The 22,214-nt window shown below is 38.1% G+C and overlaps 1 protein-coding gene across 11 annotated transcripts in view; it reads left to right on the top strand.

The window, feature by feature from the left end:
- SNCA (synuclein alpha) overlaps window positions 1-22,214 on the top strand; it is a 121,298-nt gene that overhangs the window by 60,467 nt on the left and 38,617 nt on the right. The window contains exon 6 of one of the 11 annotated variants that reach the window (XM_033214828.1): window positions 16,827-16,925. The exons of the other annotated variants lie outside the window; for them this stretch is intronic. Within the exon in view, the coding sequence (XP_033070719.1) occupies window positions 16,827-16,877 (51 nt within the window). The 3' untranslated portion in view covers window positions 16,878-16,925. Of the gene's footprint in view, window positions 1-16,826; window positions 16,926-22,214 lie in introns of those variants that run through there. 11 annotated transcript variants of the gene reach the window in all.

The following is a 22,214-nucleotide window of genomic DNA, read 5'->3' as shown; positions in this document are numbered from 1 at the left end:
TGGAGGCTTTTTCATCCTTATCTGGTATTGTTTTAAAATTTCTTTAAGTTGGTTTTCACCTTTCTCTGGTGCCTTGTTGAGTAACTTAATAATCAACCTTCTGAATTCTTTATTGAGCAAGTCAGAGATTTCTTCTTGGTTTGGATCCATTGCTGGAAAGCCAGTGTGATCTTTTTGGGGTGTTAGAGAAACTTGCTTTATCAGATTACCAGAATTATTTTTGTGTTTTCTGGTTCCTTCTCATTTGGGTAGATGGTTTCAGTGGAAAGATCTGGAATTTTCCCTCGTATCTGCCATTTTCTCTTGTGGTCCCTGAGACAATAATTTTGAAGAACAAATAATTGTTGTAAAGAGTTGATTGTCCGGCAACTAGTCATACAAGAGTGAGATTTAATCAGATCCTTGAAAACCTTGAATAAGAGAAATAACCTGATAAAATGGAAGCTTTATAATAATTAAAGTGATGGAGATGTGCAGAATGTTTTAAAAGAAAAGAGTTTGGAGGCAGGAATGAAAATTTGAAGGCTGTAATTGTTTTATATCAAAATTTCAAGATTTTAGAGTGCTTTTAAAAGTATATTCTAATTTTATAAATACTAACTAATATACAGCAGACTCTCACACAACACAGTGGTTAGGGGTGCCAATCCCCCAAGCAGTCAAAAACCCACATAAGTGCTAATAGCCTACTGTTGACTAGAAGCCTTGCTGATGCCATAAATAGTAGATTAACATGCATTTTGTAAGTTATATGTATTATACACTGTATTCTTATAATAAAGTAAGGAAATGTTATTAAAAACCCATAAGGAAGAAAAAATACGTTTACCATTCATTCAGTGGAGATGGATTATTAAGAAGATCTTCATCCTGGTTGTCTTCATGTTGAGTAGGCTTAGGAGAGGAGGAAGTGGAGGTGTGGGTCTTGCTCTCTCAGGGGTGGCAGAGGCAGAAGACACTTGTATGTAAGCAGACTTGTGCAGTTCAAACCTATATTGTTCAATGTTGGTCAGCTGCATATATTTTTACATATTAGGTTGGTGCAAAGTAATTGCACTTTTTGCCATCAAAAGTACTGGCAAAAACTGCAATAACTTTTGCACCAACCTAACATATTTTATACATTCTAACAAATATTTAAAATTTAAGATAAAATATTCTGCTAACAATAAATGGCTCATGCATAATTTTCAAAATAGTATTTTTATTATTTTGTGCAATAGATTTGGAAAGACATTTGAAAAATAATTTGCACGTTACTAATCAATGGGCTTTACAGGCTGGTGTAGTGTTTCTTAAGGACCCCACTATATAACATGAATTATCTGTTACTGGTACTGAGGTGTTGGCCACAAACAATTCTGTGACATTCATATCCTGAAAACTCTTCAGAATATTCGTCATCTTTAGTGCTTGTTATCTTAGTGTTTGGGCTTGGCTTAGGGTGATACATCTCATAACAGGGCAACAGAAAGAACCAGGAACCAAGATTTATACAGCATAACTCAGTAAAACTAGAGGCACCAGAGGTTTACATTTACATTAGGTTACGTTTTCTAACAGGTAGCAAAGCACATGAATGAAGTTCAGGGGAAGGCCTTCCTCAGGAATTCAGTAAAAACCAAATACATACACACACACACACACACACACACACACACACACACAGACATCTGTGAGGCAGGAAGGGAGGTCCACTATAGTACAGACAGGCATCTTGGAAGGTCATCAAGGAGTAGGTAGGTTTCAGTTCCTGCAGGAACATGGCATGGACCCAAACTAAATGAGTACAGATACTTGTCATTGAGGAGAAGATTCAAAGTAGGATCCTAGTTGTACAAATTGAGGCACCTGGGGCAGGGGAACTAGGTATCTGGAACATTGACTTAAAAGCACCCCTCTCGGGAAAGGGCCCATGCAAGATATGTGTTGTGGGACACAGATGGCAAGGAGATAATTCTATGTACCAGGCTCTACCACTAACAGGTAAACAGACCAACATTAGGGGAGACTTAGGTAAAAAGGTAGGTGCCCAGTGATCAGTTCTCAGGCACTTCCAAGATGCAACTAACAGAAATGTAACTTGGTGTTTATTGTGTCCTAGGTCCAACAACTAAAGAAAAGTGAATTAGTACCTATTATGGACAGACAGACAGGGGCAGAGACTCATTACAATGCTGTCTCAGATAGGCATTTGAAGCTGTTTAAGTACGTAGAGGCTTAAGTCAGGCTGGTTCTGAAATGTGAGAGAGGGTTAAGCTTCATGGGAAATCAGCAGGGTAGTTTGTTGTTTTTTCTTACAACCAATTCCACAATAGTTTGGGACATCAAATATCAAATTGTTGGGAATATTTTTCCATATTAGTTTTTTTTGCCTCTAATGTTTAAACATAGTTTACAAGATTCCACATAGTTTACAAGGAAAGTTTATGAGCATGTGCTAAATCTCCCAGTTTCTGTGATTCCATCATTGGAAGTTATAAAATTTCAAAAACAAAAAGTTGTAAAATTTCCATCTCCACTTAATCGATCTTATGTACCTATAAGATACATCAAATGTTCTGTGTATACAATCACAGAACATTTGTGCAGATCATGCAAGGTGGGCAGACTCTAGGGGTTGGAGATGCAAAGGTGAATAGAGGTTGCACTGTCTCAGTCATAGTTCATTGTTATGGGTGCGGTAATGGATATAAGTATAAAGTAATGTGAGAGCACAGAGAAACAAGAATTGAACTCTGAAAGAGAAGACTATGGAAAGCTTCACAGAAGTGTCATTTGGACATCAGCAGTACCAAGCTGCTTCTACCCAGATTTTTGTTTATTTTCTTTTTCTACATTTTTTAAAATTTCCATAGGCTTTTGGGGAACAGGTGGTATTTGATTACATGAGTAAGTTCTTTAGCAGTGATTTGTGAGATTTTGGTGCACCTATCACCCGAGCAGTATACACTGCACTCAATTTGTAGTCTTTTTTCCCTCGCCCTCTACCCACCCTTTTCCCCTGAGTCCCCAAAGTCCACTGTGTCATTCTTATACCTTTGCATCCTCATAGCTTAGCTGTCACTTATGAGTGAGAACATACATGTTTGGTTTTTCATTCCTGTGTTACTTCAATTAGAATTATAGTCTCCAGTCTCATTCAGGTTGCTGTGAGTGCCATTAATTCATTCCTTTCCTGAGTAGTATTTCATCATATATATATATATGTATATATATGAGATACATATATGTGATATATATGATATATATGTGAAATTATAGATATAGATATAGACATAGGTATAGACAGAGAGTTTCTTTATCCACTCATTGATTAATGGCATTTGTGTTAGTTCCACGATTTTGCAATTGTGAATGTACAAGTATCTTTTTCGTATAATGACTTCTTTTCCTCTGGGCAGACACCCAGTAGTGGGATTACTGGATCAAATGGTTGTTCTATTTTTACTTCTTTTATTTATTTATTTATTTATTTTAAAATTATATTTTATGTTCTAGGGTACATGTGCACAATATGCAGGTTTGTAACATATGAATACATGTGCCATGTTGGTGTGCTGTACCCATTAACTTGTCATTTTCATTAGGTATATCTCCTAATGCTATCCCTCCCCCCTACACCCTACCCCCACCCCACAACAGGCCCTGGTGTGTGATGTTCCCCTTCCTGTGTCCAAGTGATCTCATTGTTCAATTCCCACCTATGAGTGAGAACATGCGGTGTTTGGTTTTCTGTTCTTGTTACAGTTTGCTGAGAATGATGATTTCCAGCTGCATCCATGTCCCTACAAAGGACATTAACTCATCCTTTTTTATGGCTGCATAGTATTCCATGGTGTGTGTTTTCTTAATCCAGTCTGTCATTGATGGACATTTGGGTCGGTTCCAAGTCTTTGTTCTTGTGAATAGTGCCGCAATAAACATACATGTGAATCACCATACTCTCTTCAATAGTTGTTCCCACCAGCAGTGTAGAAGTGTTCCCTCTTCACTGCATCTATGCCAACATCTATTCTTTTGTGATTTTTTATTATGGCCATTCTTTCAGGAGTAAGGTAGTATTCCACTGTGGTTTTGATTTGTATTTATTTCCCTGATCGTTAGTGATGTTGAGCATTTTTTCATATGTTTGTTGGCCATTTGTATATCTTCTTTTGAGAATTGTTTATTCATGTCCTTAGCTCACTTTTTGATGGGATTGTTTGTTTTTTTCTTGCTAATTTGTTTGATTTCGTTGTAGATTCTAACTATTAGTCCTTTGCCAGATGTACAGATTATGAAGATTTTCTCCCCCTCTGCGGGTTTTCTGTTTACTTTGCTGACTGTTCCTTTTGACATGCAAAAGCTCTTTAGTTTAACTAAGTCCCAGCTATTTATCTTTGTTTTTCATCACATTTGCTTTGGGATTCTTGGTCATTAAATCCCTGAATAAGCCAGTGTCTAGAAGGGTTGTTCTAATGTTATCTTCTGGAATTTTTATAGTGTCAGGTATTAGATTTAAGTCTTTCATCTATCTTGTTGATTTTTGTATAAAGTGAGAGATAAGGATCCAGTTTCATTCTCCTACCTGTGGCTTGCCAATTATCCCAGTACCATTTGTTGAATAGGATGTCCTTTCCCCACTTCATGTTTTTATTTGCTTTGTCAAAGATCAGTTGACTGTTAGTATTTGGGTTTATTTCTAGGTTCTTTATTCTGTTTCATTGGTCTATGTGCCTGTTTTTATACAAGTACCATGCTGTTTTGGTGACTATGGCCTTATGGTATAGTTTGAAAGCAGGTAATGTGATTCCACATTTGTTCTTTTTGCTTAATCTTGCTTTGGCTATGTGGGCTCTTTTTTTGTTCCATATGAATTTTAGGCTTTTTTTTTCTAGTTCTGTGAAGAATGTTGGTGGTGTTTTGATGGGAATTGCATTTAATTGTAGATTTCTTTTGGCAGTATTACCCAGGCTTTTCTTACTTAGGCACCCTCTGCTGTTTTTTCCTTTTCTTTCTTTACCCTTCTCTTAACCAACTGTTACCTACAGTTCAAGACTTTCTGAGGGCATTGCATCCTCCAGTAAGTCTCCCTGAATCTTCTCTTCCTCCCCAGGCTTATTATATATTCTTCCTCTTGGTTCTCATTGCACCTGTGCACACTTTTGTCATTGCACTTGCCAATTTCTTTTGTGATGATCTGCTCATCTGTCTCCTCACTTAGACTATGAGCTCACTGAGAGCAGTGGCTGTCATATTCACCTTGTATTCTCAACACCATCTTGAAAGCAAGAGAAAGAATACCCAGAGGTGGAGCTGGGAAGCTGGTTGTCTAAGTAGTGAATGACTCTAGTTTGAACTCTATAGCCAGTGGGCAATGTGGATGCATTGATAGTTTTTTAACAGGAGTCTAGTGAAATCACATTTGGGTTTAGAAAAAATTGCAAGTCTGATGACATGCATAGAATTAAGAGAGGAAATTAGGGATAGGAATTTCACTTCAGAAATTTAACCACAAATGTAAGTGAGAGATCACAGAAGTCTGAACCAGACTATAAATGTGAGAATAGAGAAAAAAGTTAACAATTTGGGTGTGAGAGGGTGAGGGGAGAGGTGTGAAGAATGACTAAGTGTGGATCTGTTTTTAAGGATTGAATGGAAATCTGAGCATTTTAGCTAATCAGGCCTAATACTGAGTTTTGAGCAAAGCAAAACTCTTGCAAATTGTTATTTCAAATGTGGGCTGAGAAAATGAAGAAATATATATTCTCACATTATAACCTCTTCCATGTGTCTGATTTGATAGAGTCCACCCCCATTGCCTCCAAATCTCATTGCATCTTAGACAAGCAAACACAAGTTAATTCTATTTAACCTTAGAATTCTATGTGAAAATCTTATTGCCTTTTTTTTCTAATCATGTGTCTAAGTGTGGGAAGAACTTTTATCTATGTTTTAATAACTTGCCAGTATAACCACTTTTACTTGAAAATTTTATAATTTTTCAAATAAACAAATTGTTTCTCTAAGTGGAAAATTTTATGACTGAATAAAAGTATTTTTCCTCAAAACACATAGAAATTTTACAACAAATATTTCAGAATTAACTAAATGTTTCTTTAGTCGTTCAGTCACTTAAAAAGTTATATGATTATGAAAATACTTAAGCTTTGTCTTTTAACTATTTCTAATAATGCTATTGGTAAAATTTCATATTTTTATACTGATCTTTTCTCTAAACTTTAGTAAAACATACTTCTGTAAACCCCTACCCACAAAACTGGAGTCCACATTTACTTCTGAATGACTAATAAGGTTGTAAAAGTATGCATGAATTTTGTTATTAAGTTAAAGTTTTTATTGTATTTTATGCACAATGGTATAAATATTAAATTAATTTTCAAGCCTATAGAAAATTGATAAAGATTGTTATTAGAAAACCCTGAGTCGGCCGGGCGCCGTGGCTCACGCCTGTAATCCCAGCACTTTGGGAGGCCGAGACGGGCGGATCACGAGGTCCGGAGATCGAGACCATCCTGACTAACACGGTGAAACCCTGTCTCTACTAAAAATACAAAAATTAGCCGGGCGCGGTGGCAGGCGCCTGTAGTCCCAGCTACACGGGAGGCTGAGGCAGGAGAATGGCGTGAACCCGGGAGGCGGAGCTTGCAGTGAGTGGAGATCGCGCCACCGCACTCCAGCCTGGGCGATAGAGCGAGACTCGGTCTCAAAAAAAAAAAAAAAAAAAAAAAAAAAAAGAAAACCCTGAGTCGAGTGTTATAAATTACATAACCTTTCATTGGTGGATTAGTGAATATGGTATAGGGTGACCACGAATCCAAGGAATCAAGGCTGGCTACAGCAAACAGAGGGTCAAAAGGATATGGAACTATGCATGATCTAGCAAAACACTCAATATCTATGCTAAACTAACATGTTTTCCTGGAATGTTAAAAGACAAAGAAGAAAACTTGGGGAACACTAGATGCATATAGTTCTGGGTCTTTAAGAATAAAAATATGGGCTGGGCACGGTGGCTCATGCTTGTAATCCTAGCACTTTGAGGGAGGCCAAGGCGGGCGGATCACAAGGTCAGGAGTTCAAGACCAGCTTGGCATAGTGAAACCCTGTCTTTACTAAAAATACAAAAAATTTACAAAAAAAAATAATAATAACTAGACATGGTGGCAGGTGCCTGTATTCCCAGCTACTTGGGAGGCTGAGGCAGGAGAATCACTTGAACCCAGGAGGCAGAGGTTGCAGTGAACTGAGATCATGCCACTGCACTCCAGCCTGGGTGACACAGCGAGACTCCATCTCAAAGAAAAAAAAGAATAAAAATATGAATGGTCAGAGTGCTCGTACCTTGTCCAGTGCAGTGCTGCCTCGGGATTGCATTGCAGCAAGTCTGACTCTGTCTGAGAGATAGTAAAAGAAAGTGATACCTTCGTTAGACCCATTTCTCTTCAGACTATATGCTTTCCCCTCTCCAAGTTAGTATCTCTTGGTCTAAAGTCTGAGAAAAGGTGCCAATCTTGTTTTTCTTTCTTCCTCATACATCCCAGAAGTTACAATGGTACACTGTTACTTTTTTCCAGGCTTTGGCCATGTGTATTGTTTTGGTGAGTCAGCTTCCTTTGTTTTCTTTCATTCTACAAATATTTTTTAGCTGTCACTCAGTACTAGGTGCTATAAAACTTACAGGTGCATTTTACATGCCTATTTCCTACAGGTCACGATTTAACAAAACGTTCATAAATGAGAATTACTAGTGCATGTATTGAATCACCACACATTAACTGAACAGCTTTCATTGGCCAGAGACTATATTGACAGTGGAGATAAACTACAGAAATCTCATGCTTAAAGAACTTTCTATAATAAATTCCATAAGAGAAGTCGGTTCAGGGATCTTGGGAGCTCAGAAGCAGGATGAGTTTAAACAAAAGTTGGATTTTGCCTTTAGCTTGGTTTCATTACCCTGAAAGCAGAGCCTGAAATATAGTGTGGGGTGCAAGTAGTATATGTGGGTGGTAATCTTGGGAAACAGGAGCATGTGATGAATAAAGAAAAAAAGCCAAAATAAAGATACCGCACTGAGGGCAATGAGGGCTCTAATTCTCCGCACCTTCTCAAGCATTGTGCAGATTGGTTTTCTGAATTATCAGCCTGAAGGACAAAACGAAGAAACAATCATTAGCTCCTGTCTCCCATTGTCTGAGAACTGCCACTAGGATATTAACTTCCTGAAATTCTGCAGAAATCTCCTCTTACTTTGGCACTGGAGGTGCCCATACGCAGAAAGCAAAAAGGCACAGCATATTTCAGGAAGCTCATAAGAAACAGTGCATCCAGAAGTGGTGAGAATTGGAGGAATGGGCATGGGACTGTAAGAAGCAGTGCCTTTGATGTTCCTTTTGATCTGATATGTAGCTCTTCTTGTATACAGGTGAGCAAAGGCATACTGGACAAATGGATTCACATGTGCTAAAGCAAGGGGTAAAAAGCGAATATTAATTCAGGAAAAGGCAAAATGTGTGACCCTCTCTGACTCTGTCTAAGGGTGAATCAGAGAGGGGATGTATGTAAAAGAGTGGCAGGGCAGGACTTGAGATAAGAAGGCTAGGTGGGTGCTCTCATGCTAGTAGCATTATAGTACAGGTGATGAGAAGCTCCTGAAGAATCATCTTAACATTTGCATTGTAGAGCAACAATACTGAGCTCTGACTTAGAGGCAGCAAAACTAAAGATAGACCATTTTGAGTATTAATGATGTAGATATAAGAATATTGTCAACATGAACTAAAGCATGAAGCTACTTACGATTTATCATCAAAAGGATTTAAGTGATTGGAAACAAACAGAGAGGGCGGGGGAAAAGAATTCATTTGTTTTTATTTACTCTTTTTTTCCTGCTTATTCCTTAGTTCTGAGTGTGAATAAACTTTGTAAACACTTATACTAAAACATTGTGCTCATTCATACTTATTTATTTGATGAAAGAAGGAAACCCTTGTATAGTTATAAATGTGTGAATAGATTTAAATATTAGGAATTTTTTTAAGAAATAAAGCTAATTTTCCAGAGGGGAAAAACTTGGTTAAAATTTTTGCTGGCAATCTGCTTTGTGATTTTTGAACACGATATCTACATCTAGACTCGTGTTTTGCTAGTTAGAATTTTTTTTTCAAATTAATGCTACCATTATTATATGCTTCATTATTTAGCTTTTGCAGCCTTGGAAATCTATGATTAATACAAATAATTCTCTATGGCAATTTTAAAAATACATGTAAAAGCATTCAATCTACATTGCTACTGTGTCATAGCACAAAAAGAAGAAACTCATCAAATTTGAATAAAATCTACCATTTATTCCCTTCTAAATGCAGTCCTAGCTCAAGAGAAAGGAAGCTATTTGTATTTTTCAGAATCAAACTTGCTTAAGTGAATATAGAGTAAGAGTTATAACTGAAATAGTGTTGAAACAGTGGTCATCTCAAATCTGAAGGTCATTCCAAGAAAAGTTTCTGAGTTTTCATTGTCTCAATCTAAAAGTTGGCCTTTTTGGTAAAAGATGAAAGTAAAATAATTAAAGGGTTTGTTGCAATTTTGGAATATCTTCAAAATATAGTAGAGTGAAGCCTTCTTCCCTCAAATAAAAGACAATTTGCTCATTGTGTTCTTTCTGGGCAGATAAGAATAATGCTTTCTTTCTCTTGTTAGTCTTAACACCTCACTTGTTACCATGTGTCAGAAAAGCGAGACACCGTAAATTGAGATACTACTGATGGAGGTCATCTGACATGGAGCTGGTAGGCAGTGGGAAGATTGGTATGCACACAGGTGGCTTAGGGGTTGGGAGATGATTTGGAACCAAGGAAGTGATAATTAGCAGAACCCGGTGTGCATGTGTGTGCATTCGTGTGTCCACGTGTATGTGTACTGTAGCGCAATGCAACAAAGAAAAAAAGAGGCAGACTTTTCATAATTTCAGGGATAAATAAATCCTTAATCACTTCATGTAGAATATTGGCTACTTGGAGATATATATTTATGTTTAGATACATCTAAACATAAATATATAACTATATAACTGCATGCTAATTAAAAACGTACAAAGAAGTGCCTAAAGAATTACAACAGAAACTGGTATCGTGATTATTAGAGTTAATATAGTATAAATAAGGCCAGGCATGGTGGCTCATGCCTGTAATCCCAGCACTTTGGGAGGCCAAGTTGGGGGGATCACTTGAGGACAGGAGATAGAGACGAGTCTGGCCAACATGGTGAAACTCGTCTCTACTAAAAATACAGAAATTAGCTGGGTGTTGTGTTGGGCACCTGTAATCCCAGTTACTCAAGAAACGGAAGTAGGAGAATTGTTTGAACCTGGAGGCTGAGGCCACAGTGAGCCAAGGTCACTCCACTGCACTCCAGCCTGGGTGACAGAGCAAGACCCTGTCTCAAAAAAAAAAAAAAAAAAAAAAAAAATATAAATAAGAGTTCAAAACACAAGTCTGTTAAGAGAAAAAGTACAGAGGAATGGTGAGACGACTTTTTTATTTGTATGATAAAGGACTGTTTTCGCTGACTGTGAGAAAGACCAGGAGTTAAGAAAAAATGACCATCAATAAATGAGCCACTTGTGGGGAAGAACCATAAGCCACTCTCAGCTGAAATACAAATGTCATCATTATTTCATATTATTGGAATATCATTATTAGTTTTTGGTATGTACTGCTAGTACTGGTACATTTTACTAGTCAATTAATATTTTGTTAATCTTAATTTCTAACTAAATTCCAGAGTGAAATGGAAATAATACTGAAAAAAATTTTATTTACAAAACAGATTTTGTTTTTTTTTCTCGTTAAGAATGATACACAGTTGTCCTTCAGTAGCCATAGGGAATTGGTTTCAGGACCTCCCTTGGGTACTAAAATCTGCAAATGCTCTAGCCCTTGTTATAAAATGGCTTAGTATTTGTATATAACCTATGCACAGCTTCTTGTATACTTTAAATCAGGAGTCCTCAACCCCAGGGCCACGACCAGTACTGGTCCATAGCCTGTTAGGCTGTTCAATACCAGGCTGCACAGCAAGAGCTGAGCTCCTCTTCCTGTCAGATCAGCGGTGGCATTAGATTGTCACAGGAGCATGAACCCCCTGTGAACTGCACATGTGAAGGATCTAGGTTGTGCACTCCTTATGAAAATCTAATGATAAATGTAATGTGCTTAAATCATCCCAAAACCACTCCCCTTCCCCTCACCATCCCTGTCCATGGAAACATTTCTTCCACAAAACCAGTCCCTGGTGCCAGAAAGATTGGGGACTGCTGCTTTCAGTTATCTCTAGATTACTGATAATGCCTAATACAATGTAAATTCTATGTAAATAGCTTTTATACTATATTGTTTAGAGAATAACAAAAAGAAAAAGGCTACATGTTCAGTTTAAGTGTTGATAAGTGTGCAGAGAAAAGGGAACCTTCATACATTGTTGGTGGAAATATAGATTCGCGTAGCCATTATGGACAATAGTATGGAGGTTCCTAAAGAAATTAAAATTAGAATTACCTAAGACCCAGCAATCCCTCCTCTGGGTATGTACCCAAAGGAAATGAATTCATCACCTCATAAAGTTATCTGCACTGCTCTACTCTATTCATTGCAGCATTATTTACAGTAGCCAAGATATGGAAACCACCTAGGTATGTGTTGGTGGATAAATGGATAAAATAAACTGTGGTATATGTATATACAATGGAATATTATTCAACCTTAAAAAAGGAGGAGACCCTGTCATTTACCACAACATGCATGGACCTGGAGGATATTAAGCTACGGGAAATAAGCCCAATGCACACTCACACACAAAATTGCATAATCTTACTTATATGTGGAATCTAAAAAGAAAAAGGTCAAATATACAGTTAAAAATAAAACAGTAGTTACTAGCTGGACATGGTGGCTCACGCTTGTAATCCTAGCACTTTGGGAAGCCGAAGTGTGTGGATCACCTGAGGTCAGGAGTTCAAGGCCAGCCTGGCCAACATGGCGAAACGCCGTCTCTACTAAAAGTACAGATATTAGCTGGGCCTGGTGATGGGTGCCTGTAATCCCAGCTACTGGGGCGGTTGAGACAGGAGAACCACTTGAACTCAGGAGGTGTAGGTTGCAGTGAGCCGAGATGGTGCCGCTTCACTCCAGCCTGGGCAAAGAGTGCAACTCTGTCTCAAAATAAAAAACAAAACATAAAACACAGTGCACACAGTGGTTACCATGAGTGAGGTGGCAGGGAGGAGACTGGGAAATGTAAATCAAAGGATACAAAGTAGCAAGTATGTAGGAGGAACTATAAAGCTGACATGTAGGGATGACAACTATAGTTAGTAATAATGTATTGTATTCAGGACTTTTGCTAATTGAGTAGATTATAGCTGCTCTTGCCACAGGGGAAAAAGTGGGTAACTATGTGAGATCATGGATATGCTAATTTTTGTCGCTATAATAGCCATTTCACTATATACATTCATCTTATAACAGCATGCTGTTTACTGTAAATATACACAATAAAATTTATTTTTAAATATCTGAGTATGATTTGATGAACTGTGAGAATAGAGTGAAATATAATAATTTAAAATGTAAGTTAATGTCATTAGAAAAGAAACAGAAAGAACGTACCACACAGAAAGTCTGTCTGAAGGATCTTTGTTTTCTCCACCAATACAAGTGTTCATTGATTCAGAGGTGGATTATGAGATATGACCATAAAACAAAAATTTCAAGGGAAGTATAGTTAATTCAATGAAAAATTCTCAACACAACAGTTATATGCCAGTAAACACTGTATCTTTTAGATAACAGATCATATCTATTATATTTTAAATTCAAGGAGAGACTACATTAGAGATGCTATTAGATCAACTTCTAATTTCAAAGATTTCTAAGATATGGAATGGTTATTCCTTATACAAATTAAAAAAGCAAATGCTGAAGAAATTCAGCTGCATAGATACACCATGAGGTGGAAAGATGCTCCATAACTCTTAATTAAACTGTATTAATTACACATAAAGGGAAAATGTTTCATTTCATTGTTATTTGGAAACCAAATAAAGAAAAGACTGAATTTTTACATAGTGTTAAAGAGATTGCATATCTGTACTAAGTTTAAGACAGAGGCAAAATGTATTTTATTCATTTGTCCTGCACCATTTAGAAATTCAACTTCCTTTTACTTTTCTTTTTGAGAATAAAAAACTTAATCTAAGGAAAATCTTAAGCTTTTCATCTTAAGTGGTCCACTATTCTAGAAGTTTAGTATTTTGTTTAAAATGTTTATGCTCTGTATTCCACCAAGTCTAGTTATAAAACAAAACAAACAACAACAAAATACTTCTGTAACTTGGAGTTTAAGGTGAAATAAACCAACTACATGGTTTGAAAATGTCACACTTTTCATCTCTCTTTTTTTAAATTTTTAAGTCAGAACAGAAATTGTACGGATTTAGTGTAAGTCTTAGGATCTCACAAGTGTCAGTATTTCACTCTCCTCTATATCTTGATAGCAATCACTTGAAATAGGATCTCAGTAGCTCAAGCAATATTGGGCTCTGAGAGTTGGTTAAAAATTATTTGGCTGAGCGCCTGTTGCTGAGGGAAGAACTAATCTCGAGCATATTTTTGGAGCCAAACATCAAATTGTTTGTGCTTAGCAACACAGCACCAGGCTTGCCCTTCAAAATGATCGTAGACCAAATGCCAGAAATGTTCTGGTTCTGACTACAGAGTTCTATTCATAAATGACAGGAGGCAAGAGGCCCTCCTCGCTTTCAGAAGAAAGGTCCTTCGCTTTCTTAGTCAATGGTAGGAAAACCATTGTGGTTTTCATTGCATTACATAATTTTTAAGGTGATTACTTCAATAAGAAGTACTCTCTATATATGTGTGTTTATAGATGCATTTTTTTTAAACACTGGAAAATTTCTGAAAGTAGTACAAATCTTGTAATGTCAAGTAGATGTGGGAAAAAGGGAACTTACAACTTTCCCTCCTTACATTGCTCTACTTTGACATCTGCATTTCTAAAATGTTAAAAATGTTTAAAAATGTGTTGTTAACACTTAATATGGTGATAGTAGCTGTTACCAAGGCAACTCTAACTCCACCCAGATAAAAATAAATCTTGAAGATGAGTTTCTGTGTCTCTGAGCAAATATTTTTGTGAATAGTAGAAGTAGAGAAAGTTAAAGATGCCTGAGCTTTTGACCTTTACCAGTTTTATAGATATGTTTATAGTTATACATTTTTATTCATACATTTTAGATAAATAACTTTGGAAAGCAATTGATTCTTCTTGTAAAAATCAAGTATATTCTCAATAGACTGAGAGACTTTCTTTTTTTGAGACAGAGTCTTGCTCTATTGCCCAGGCTGGAATGCAGTGGCACAATCTTGGCTCACTGCAACCTACCTCTGCCTCATGGGTTCAAGCAATTCTCCTGCCTCAGCCTCTGAGTAGCTGGGATTACAGGTGCACGGCACCACGTCCCGCTAATTTTTGTATTCTTAGTAGAGATGGGGTTTCACCATTTTGGCCAGGCAGTGAGAAACTTTTTAAGGTCTCTTTTGCAGCCAGCTGTTTGTCTACCTTATTTAATTATTAATCTCAATATTTTTCTGTTTAAGTACTTTCAGCAAATATTAAATGCTTGTGACTTCAGTCTTCTCCTGTGGAAAAACACTGGTAATGACAAAAACACGTATTTCAACCTAGTATACAATAGAAACGGAATGCCAGCTATTCATGGAGGAGAAGAATAGCCTTCTGTATTTAAAATAACTTATTTTGCTCTGTGTTTTAAAATCATTCTTCCTTAATCAATTGTAAGCATCTTGACTATAATTTATATACCTAAAGATAAATAATTCAGTAGCAATGATAACTGAAAACAGGATACATACAGTGAACTTGCTAAATTACCATAAATTCTCATCCATTTCAAAAATAACTCTGTACTTTTTTCAGATTTTGTTAGAAGAATATTCAATAAAAATATTTATTCAATGAACACTTCACATGTCAAGGTTCTTCCCCCTGTGGACAACAGTAACTGGTAAAGATTCTACAGCCAGGCGCAGGGGCTCACGCCTGTAATCCCAGAACTTTGGGAGGCCAAGGTGGGCAGATGACGAGGTCAGATCACGACCATCCTGGCTAACATGGTTAAACCTCGTCTCTACTAAAAATAGAAAATATTAGCCAGGTGTGGTGGCGGGTGCTTGTAGTCCCAGCTGCTCAGGAGGCTGAGGCAGGAGAATCGATTGAACCCGGGAGGTGGAGGTTGAGGTGAGACGAGATTGCACCACTGCACTCCATCCTGGGTAGCAAGAGAAAGAAAGAAAAAAGCAAAGATTTTACACCTGGACTCTGTGCTCACCAGCAGAAGGGGTAACATGGCTTCTTAGGACAACCTTGCTTGACCATTTACTTCCTTGACACTAGGGATATTCTTAGATCAGCAGGTCCTTCCCTCCACATATCCATTTGAGGCTCGTAGAAAGTCTGGGAAGCAGGGAATTTATGATAGGGAGCAGTATACATTTTATCTAAGAAATTATTAATGTCACCACATTCAAGTAATGGACACCCTCAATACCTTCAAGACCACGGGATTACATGATATGAAAAATTAGAAAACTGTCATCTACTAGTGGCTAGGTACTTTAATTACATTAAGCATGCAACAAGAGAACTCTTCAAATGACTCCCTTCTCCTCTGTATTATTTCCAACCCTCGGATCCCCATCTGCTTCTGCAGACAAAAGCTATGCTGCTGCATGTCTTAATGGTTTGTTACCCCAACTAGCTTCAAGATAACTGCAGGTCAAGGATAGCATCTTACTCTTCCCTGCATCTCCAGCACCTCATAGTATGTTGGTCACATAGAAGATGTTTGCTGAAGAGTTGAATAAAAATATGTACAAGGGACACAATTAGCATTGTTTAAAAAAGATGTAACAAGATAGGGTAAAGGAAAGCTTTTGAGGATAAACCTTTAGAACAATCAATAATATCTTCTCCTCTGTTGGTTAGTTGCCCTTCAATCTCAGCCACCGAATCAAATATAACGCAATTACTATTCCGATATGTTCTTGAATCTATTATCCAATAACAAGATACATAGTGGATTTAATGATGTTTTTGAAAGGGCTTGAGGAGACAGGAAGGGGAATATACACACTAATTTTAAAAATGTATCTTAATATCAGAAACAAAAAATATGTGAAAAATGTGTCATTTAATCAAAGAAACATAGTATTTTAAACTACAGAGTTTACTCTGACTTGGTAACAAATCTTTACAATCGCTAACATACACCGAGCTCTTAAGATGGGCCAGGCACAGGATTATAGCTTTTACATGCACTGTCTCTTTTAATTTTCACAGTAACTAGTGATATAGGCATTTTGTTTAATATAAGTTTAATAACTTGTCCTTGATCAAAGACCTAGTATTTCGGATGCATAGCCATGTCCAACCCCAAAGCCCATGCTTTTCACTATTGTTGTACTCCATACATTAGCTTTCAAATTTATTTGCAATCCAAATATTAAAAGCAAGTCATAAGCTTAGTATGGCCAATGTGATACTAAGTATCCACGTACTAAACTTTATTTTCAAAATGTGGTTTTATCTCAATTTAATGAACATTGTATGTTTTAATTTATACTTTCACATTATATAATAAGGGCGTGGTTACGGATATGTTAATTTCCTGTTCTTCTTCACAATGATGGAACATAACAGTGAATTAAACTGTTAATTTGCAGATACCCACAGGCCTTTGGTGTCTGAATAGAAATGCACATACCTACAACTGAGAAGGAAAAGCATGTGAAGTATTCCAGTGAGCAGAGACCATTTATTCAGTCACAGACACAGGAGAAAAACAACAATTAAAACAACAATTTCTGATGAAAAGTTCATAAAAAGTTCACTCAGTTTAAGCATATGTTCTACAACTACTTAAAATAAAGTTCTTCTTAAACATCGAATCTTTTCTGTTTTTAGATTTTGTCTGCCTGTATCAAATTAATAGGACACAGCATACTTTTAATTTGCTCTAGTTTCTTAGTGGGGCATTTATTAAACACATTAAAACAATAGTCTCTGGGTTTTACTGCTGATGTTAAAGTTTTGCTTTCCTACTTACCAAATGTGTCATCCTAAGGCACATACTTTGCCTCTCGCTCAAATCTCCCAAATGGAGAATGATAAGAATATTTACCTCAATTAAACAAGCTGTAACAAGTAGAGTGTTTAGAAAAGTGCCAGTACACCATAAGCCTGCAATGAGTATTGGACTGTATTACCTCTGAAAGCTGCAGAATGGAATTCTTAAAGTTATATGTCCCTAAAATCCTCTTAAGTGACAGAAATGGAGAAATTACCAGTCTGTTTAAGGGAGCTGTTCTAGAGTCTGGGCATATGTTTTTAGGACAAGACAGTTCAGCTTCAGCTTAAAATGAGAGAGCATGTCTGTGTCCCTACCCCTGGGTGCCAGGTTCCTTGTTCCCATCTTGAGACAAATAATTTTTGATGGAGAAGAGGCAGTCTCTTTCATTTCGCTCTAAAAACCTTTTCTGGAGGAGGTAGACACTCTCCACCCCCGTTTTGAGAGTCATCTCATGCAGCTGAAAATGACTGGCTGAGTACAAGCAATTGTTCCTTCTAAGCAGTTTCAAATTCTTATAACTTGTGGAGATATTCTTAAGTCCAGGAAATTTTGTGGATGGTGGATTTTTATTACAAAGGCCTGTGCTTCGTAGGAACAAAATAATTCAAAGTCAGGAACCAGATCAAAGCCACAACTCAAATATGGCACCTTGAGAAGTTCATTTGTATTTCACTTGCATAAAAATCCTCACCACTGCTACTTGATTTTCATAAATCATTCAACAGCTATCCACGAAGCACCCACTGTGTGTCTGGTCTCGGTGTCAGTCCCTGGCTTCATGTGTCTTTCCTTCTGTACCCCGACTCCCCAGCTCATTAAGCACATGAAGTAAGAAAATGAAAATATTTTTCTGTCCTCTCTTCAAAATCACTTTTTTCAAAACAAACAGCTCTCACCTGCTCATCCTCCATCCAGTCAATCACGGGGGCCTAGAAATATCACAAATACTTTCTGGTTCTGTCCCTCCCCTCCAGCTTGCCAACGTTATCACAGTTCAGGGCCTGCTCATCTTTCCCCCAAACTCCAGTTAGATCTCTCCACAATGCAATTCTGCACATTCCCTGTTACAACCCTTCAATTATTTCCCAACCCATGCAAAATAAAATCTAAGGCTTTTATTAACACATTCAGGAACTCTGTGGCCTACGTTTCTCTAGACTAATTTTCCAGCAGTTGACTTCCAGTGCAAGTGAAAGCCTAGTGTCATGCCTGCATGATAGATAAATTTGACGCTGAGGAGCCCAAATGTATAGACCATGCCATGAAAGGTTTATAGTAATGACACAGAGGCCCTATACTACAACGCTTGAAGCTGCCTCTCTACTGTCAGACAGACTGCTTGCCAGTCGTGAGACCTGGGGCAAAATGCCTTAATTTTTATGTGCCTAGAGTTCTCTTGTGAGATGAGAATAAAAATTATCCCTATTTCATAAGATTTAATAAAGTGTTTTAGCATAATACCTCATAACAATTGCAATTCAGTGGTGGTTATTATTATAAAGAAATGATGATTAACTTTACCTTAATGTTTAACATGTTCTGATAGTTACTGATCTATAGCTTTAATATGGAGGTTAGAGAATGACCTGGAAAAAATTGGCCACAGATGATTGAAGATAGTGATGCAGGAATAAAAGATGACTGCAAAATGTAAACCTGTAATAACAGGAAGAATGAAGTCACTGGTCTCATGGGAACTGATACGGGAGAAAAAAAAAACAGATAAAAAGTCTATTCACGTTTTGGACCTCTTTGCCAAAATGGAAATGAGAAATTTGGAAATAAAAATTAGAGCATTTCTAGCATCTAGTTTTAACATAATTCTTATCCCTAAAAAGAATCTATAAGAAACCTCCAAGGCCAGGCGCGGTGGCTCACACCTGTAATCCCAGCACTTTGGGAGGCCCAGGCGGGCGGATCACGAGGTCAGGAGATGGAGATCATCCTGGCTAACATGGTAAAACCCCATCTCTACTAAAAATACAAAAAATTAGCCGGGCGAGGTGGCGGGCGCCTGTAGTCCCAGCTACTTGGGAGGCTGAGGCAGGAGAATGGCAGGAATCCAGGAGGCGGAGTTTGCAGTGAGTGGAGATCCCACCACTGCATTCCAGCCTGGGCGACAGAGCGAGACTCCATCTCAAAAAAAAAAAAAAAAAAAAATAATAATAATAATAAAGAAACTCCCAAATGACAGGCAGCCATGGGTAGCATTGCATTTCAAGTAATCTTTTAATTGTTAAAATTTAAGTTTCCAACATGAACATAAAATTTTGAACTTAGAAGAAATGAATTCCAAATATGAGACAGGTAACAAAGGATAAAGACTACTGGGGGTAAATTCCATCTCTTTAGAGATCTAGTACACAATTTAGCAATGTCCAATCAAGCCTTTAACTACTACATTTGAACACATCATCATTTCAAAATGTTACTTAATGATGCCAATTAACTGTACAATGTCTCTGCATAGCACTTAACCCTAAAATGATTTGTGCAACATTATTGTCAGTAAAACTGAACTACAGGGAATGCTCATATTCTATGTCAGTGTATACAGAAATGGAATATCAATAATGTAATGTCTGTTGGTATTAGAAAATAGTGAAAATTTTCATATCTTTCTATTTTCTTTCTTCCTCAATGGGATGCTCTTGTTAAAGATAGCTCTGCATAGTAAGGTTTGTATAAACATTATTTAGCTAAGGTTAAAAGAGGTAACATACTGGTTCCAGCACAGATATTAAAACAAATTAGTCTGTAGGTAGGCAGTAATTATATTACTAACCTTAGTTTTGGTCCTTTTATCCTTTTCCATTTGATTTTACACAGTGGGATGTTAAAGGTTGAATGTCTTTGGTATCTATAAACTTAACTGAAAGATGTATTTGTTTGTTTAGGTCTGCTAATTTTTATAATTATAATTTTACTCCTATAGATTTCTTGTAGGAGTACTATATAAGATTTATCTTGCACTAAATTTTGTTATGTCATACAAATTAATAGGCTTTTATTTATGGAAATCTACTATTAATCTGTCATTTCTTTAAAAATTACCAAACAGTGTTATAACTTTAAATGTTGGAGAGTTTATATTTTAAAAGTTACATGCTAGAGGGGCGGAGCAAGATGGCCGAATAGGAACAGCTCCAGTCTCCAACTCCCAGCGCGAGTAACACAGAAGACGGTGATTTCTGCATTTTCAACTGAGGTACTGGGGTCATCTCTCTAGGGAGTGCCGGACAATCGGTGCTGGTCAGCTGCTGCAGCCTGACCAGCGTGAGCTGAAGCAGGGCGAGGCATCGCCTCACCTGAAGCGCAAGGGGGAAGGAAATCCGTTTTCCTAGCCAGGGGAACTGAGACACATAACCCTGGAAAATCGCGTAACTCCCACCCCAATACTGCGCTTTAGGAAACAGGCACACCAGGAGAATATATCCCACACCTGGCCGGGAGGGTCCCACGCCCACGGAGCCTCCCTCACTGCTAATACAGCAGTCTGCGGGGATCTATCCGCAAGGTAGCAGCGAGGCTGGGGGGGGGCGCCCGCCATTGCTGAGGCTTAAGTAGGTAAACAAAGCCGCTGGAAGCTCGAACTGGGTGGAGCTCACAGCAGCTCAAGGAAACCTGCCTGTCTCTGTAGACTCCACCTCTGGGGACAGCCCACAGCTGAGGTCCAATAGGGAAAGCAGCGGGGGCGGTGCAGAGGCGAACGACTCTGTCTGACAGCTTGGGGAGAGCCGTGGATCTCCCAAGGCGGAGGCTGAGATCCGAGAACGGACAGACTGCCTGCTCAGGTGGGTCCCTGACCCCTGAGTAGCCTAGCTGGGAGACATCCCCCACTAGGGGCAGTCTGACACCCCACACCTCACAGGGTGGAGTCATCCCTGAGAGGAAACTTCCAAAGGAAGAATCAGACAGGTACACTCGCTGCTCAGCAATATTCTATCTTTGGCAACCTCTGCTGCTGATACCCAGGCAAACAGGGTCTGGAGTGGACCTCAAGCAATCTCCAACAGACCAACAGACAGTCCTTCTGACTGTCAGACGGAAAACTATCAACAGGAAGGACACCTATACCAAAACCCCATCAGTACGTCACCATCATCAAAGACCAGAGACAGAAAAAACCACAAAGATGGGGAAAAAGCGGGCAGAAAAGCTGGAAATTCAAAAAATAAGAGCGCATCTCCCCCTGCAAAGGAGCGCAGCCCATCGCCAGCAACGGATCAAAGCTGGTCAGAGAATGACTTTGACGAGATGAGAGAAGAAGGCTTCAGTCCATCAAACTTCTCAGAGCTAAAGGAGGAATTACGTACCCAGCGCAAAGAAACTAAAAATCTTGAAAAAAAGTGGAGAATTGACAGCTAGACTAATTAATGCAGAGAAGATCATAAACGAAATGACAGAGATGAAAACCATGACACGAGAAATACGTGACAAATGCACAAGCTTCAGTAACCGACTCGATCAACTGGAAGAAAGAGTATCAGCGATTGAGGATCAAATGAATGAAATGAAGCGAGAAGAGAAACCAAAAGAAAAAAGAAGAAAAAGAAATGAACAAAGCCTGCAAGAAGTATGGGATTATGTAAAAAGACCAAATCTACGTCTGATTGGGGTGCCTGAAAGTGAGGGGGAAAATGGAACCAAGTTGGAAAACACTCTTCAGGATATCATCCAGGAGAACTTCCCCAACCTAATAGGCAGGCCACATTCAAATTCAGGAAATACAGAGAACGCCACAAGATACTCCTCCAGAAGAGCAACTCCAAGACACATAATTGCCAGATTCACCAAAGTTGAAATGAAGGAAAAAATCTAAGGGCAGCCAGAGAGAAAGGTCGGGTTACCCACAAAGGGAAGCCCATCAGACTAACAGCAGATCTCTCGGCAGAAACTCTACAAGCCAGAAGAGAGTGGGGGCCAATATTCAACGTTCTTAAAGAAAAGAATTTTCAACCCAGAATTTCATATCCAGCCA

This window comes from Trachypithecus francoisi, unplaced genomic scaffold (assembly GCF_009764315.1).
Source record: "Trachypithecus francoisi isolate TF-2019V2 unplaced genomic scaffold, Tfra_2.0 Lachesis_group1, whole genome shotgun sequence".
In the NCBI taxonomy this organism is placed as follows: Eukaryota; Metazoa; Chordata; class Mammalia; order Primates; family Cercopithecidae; genus Trachypithecus; species Trachypithecus francoisi.
This window is presented reverse-complemented; position numbering and strand designations above follow the sequence as displayed.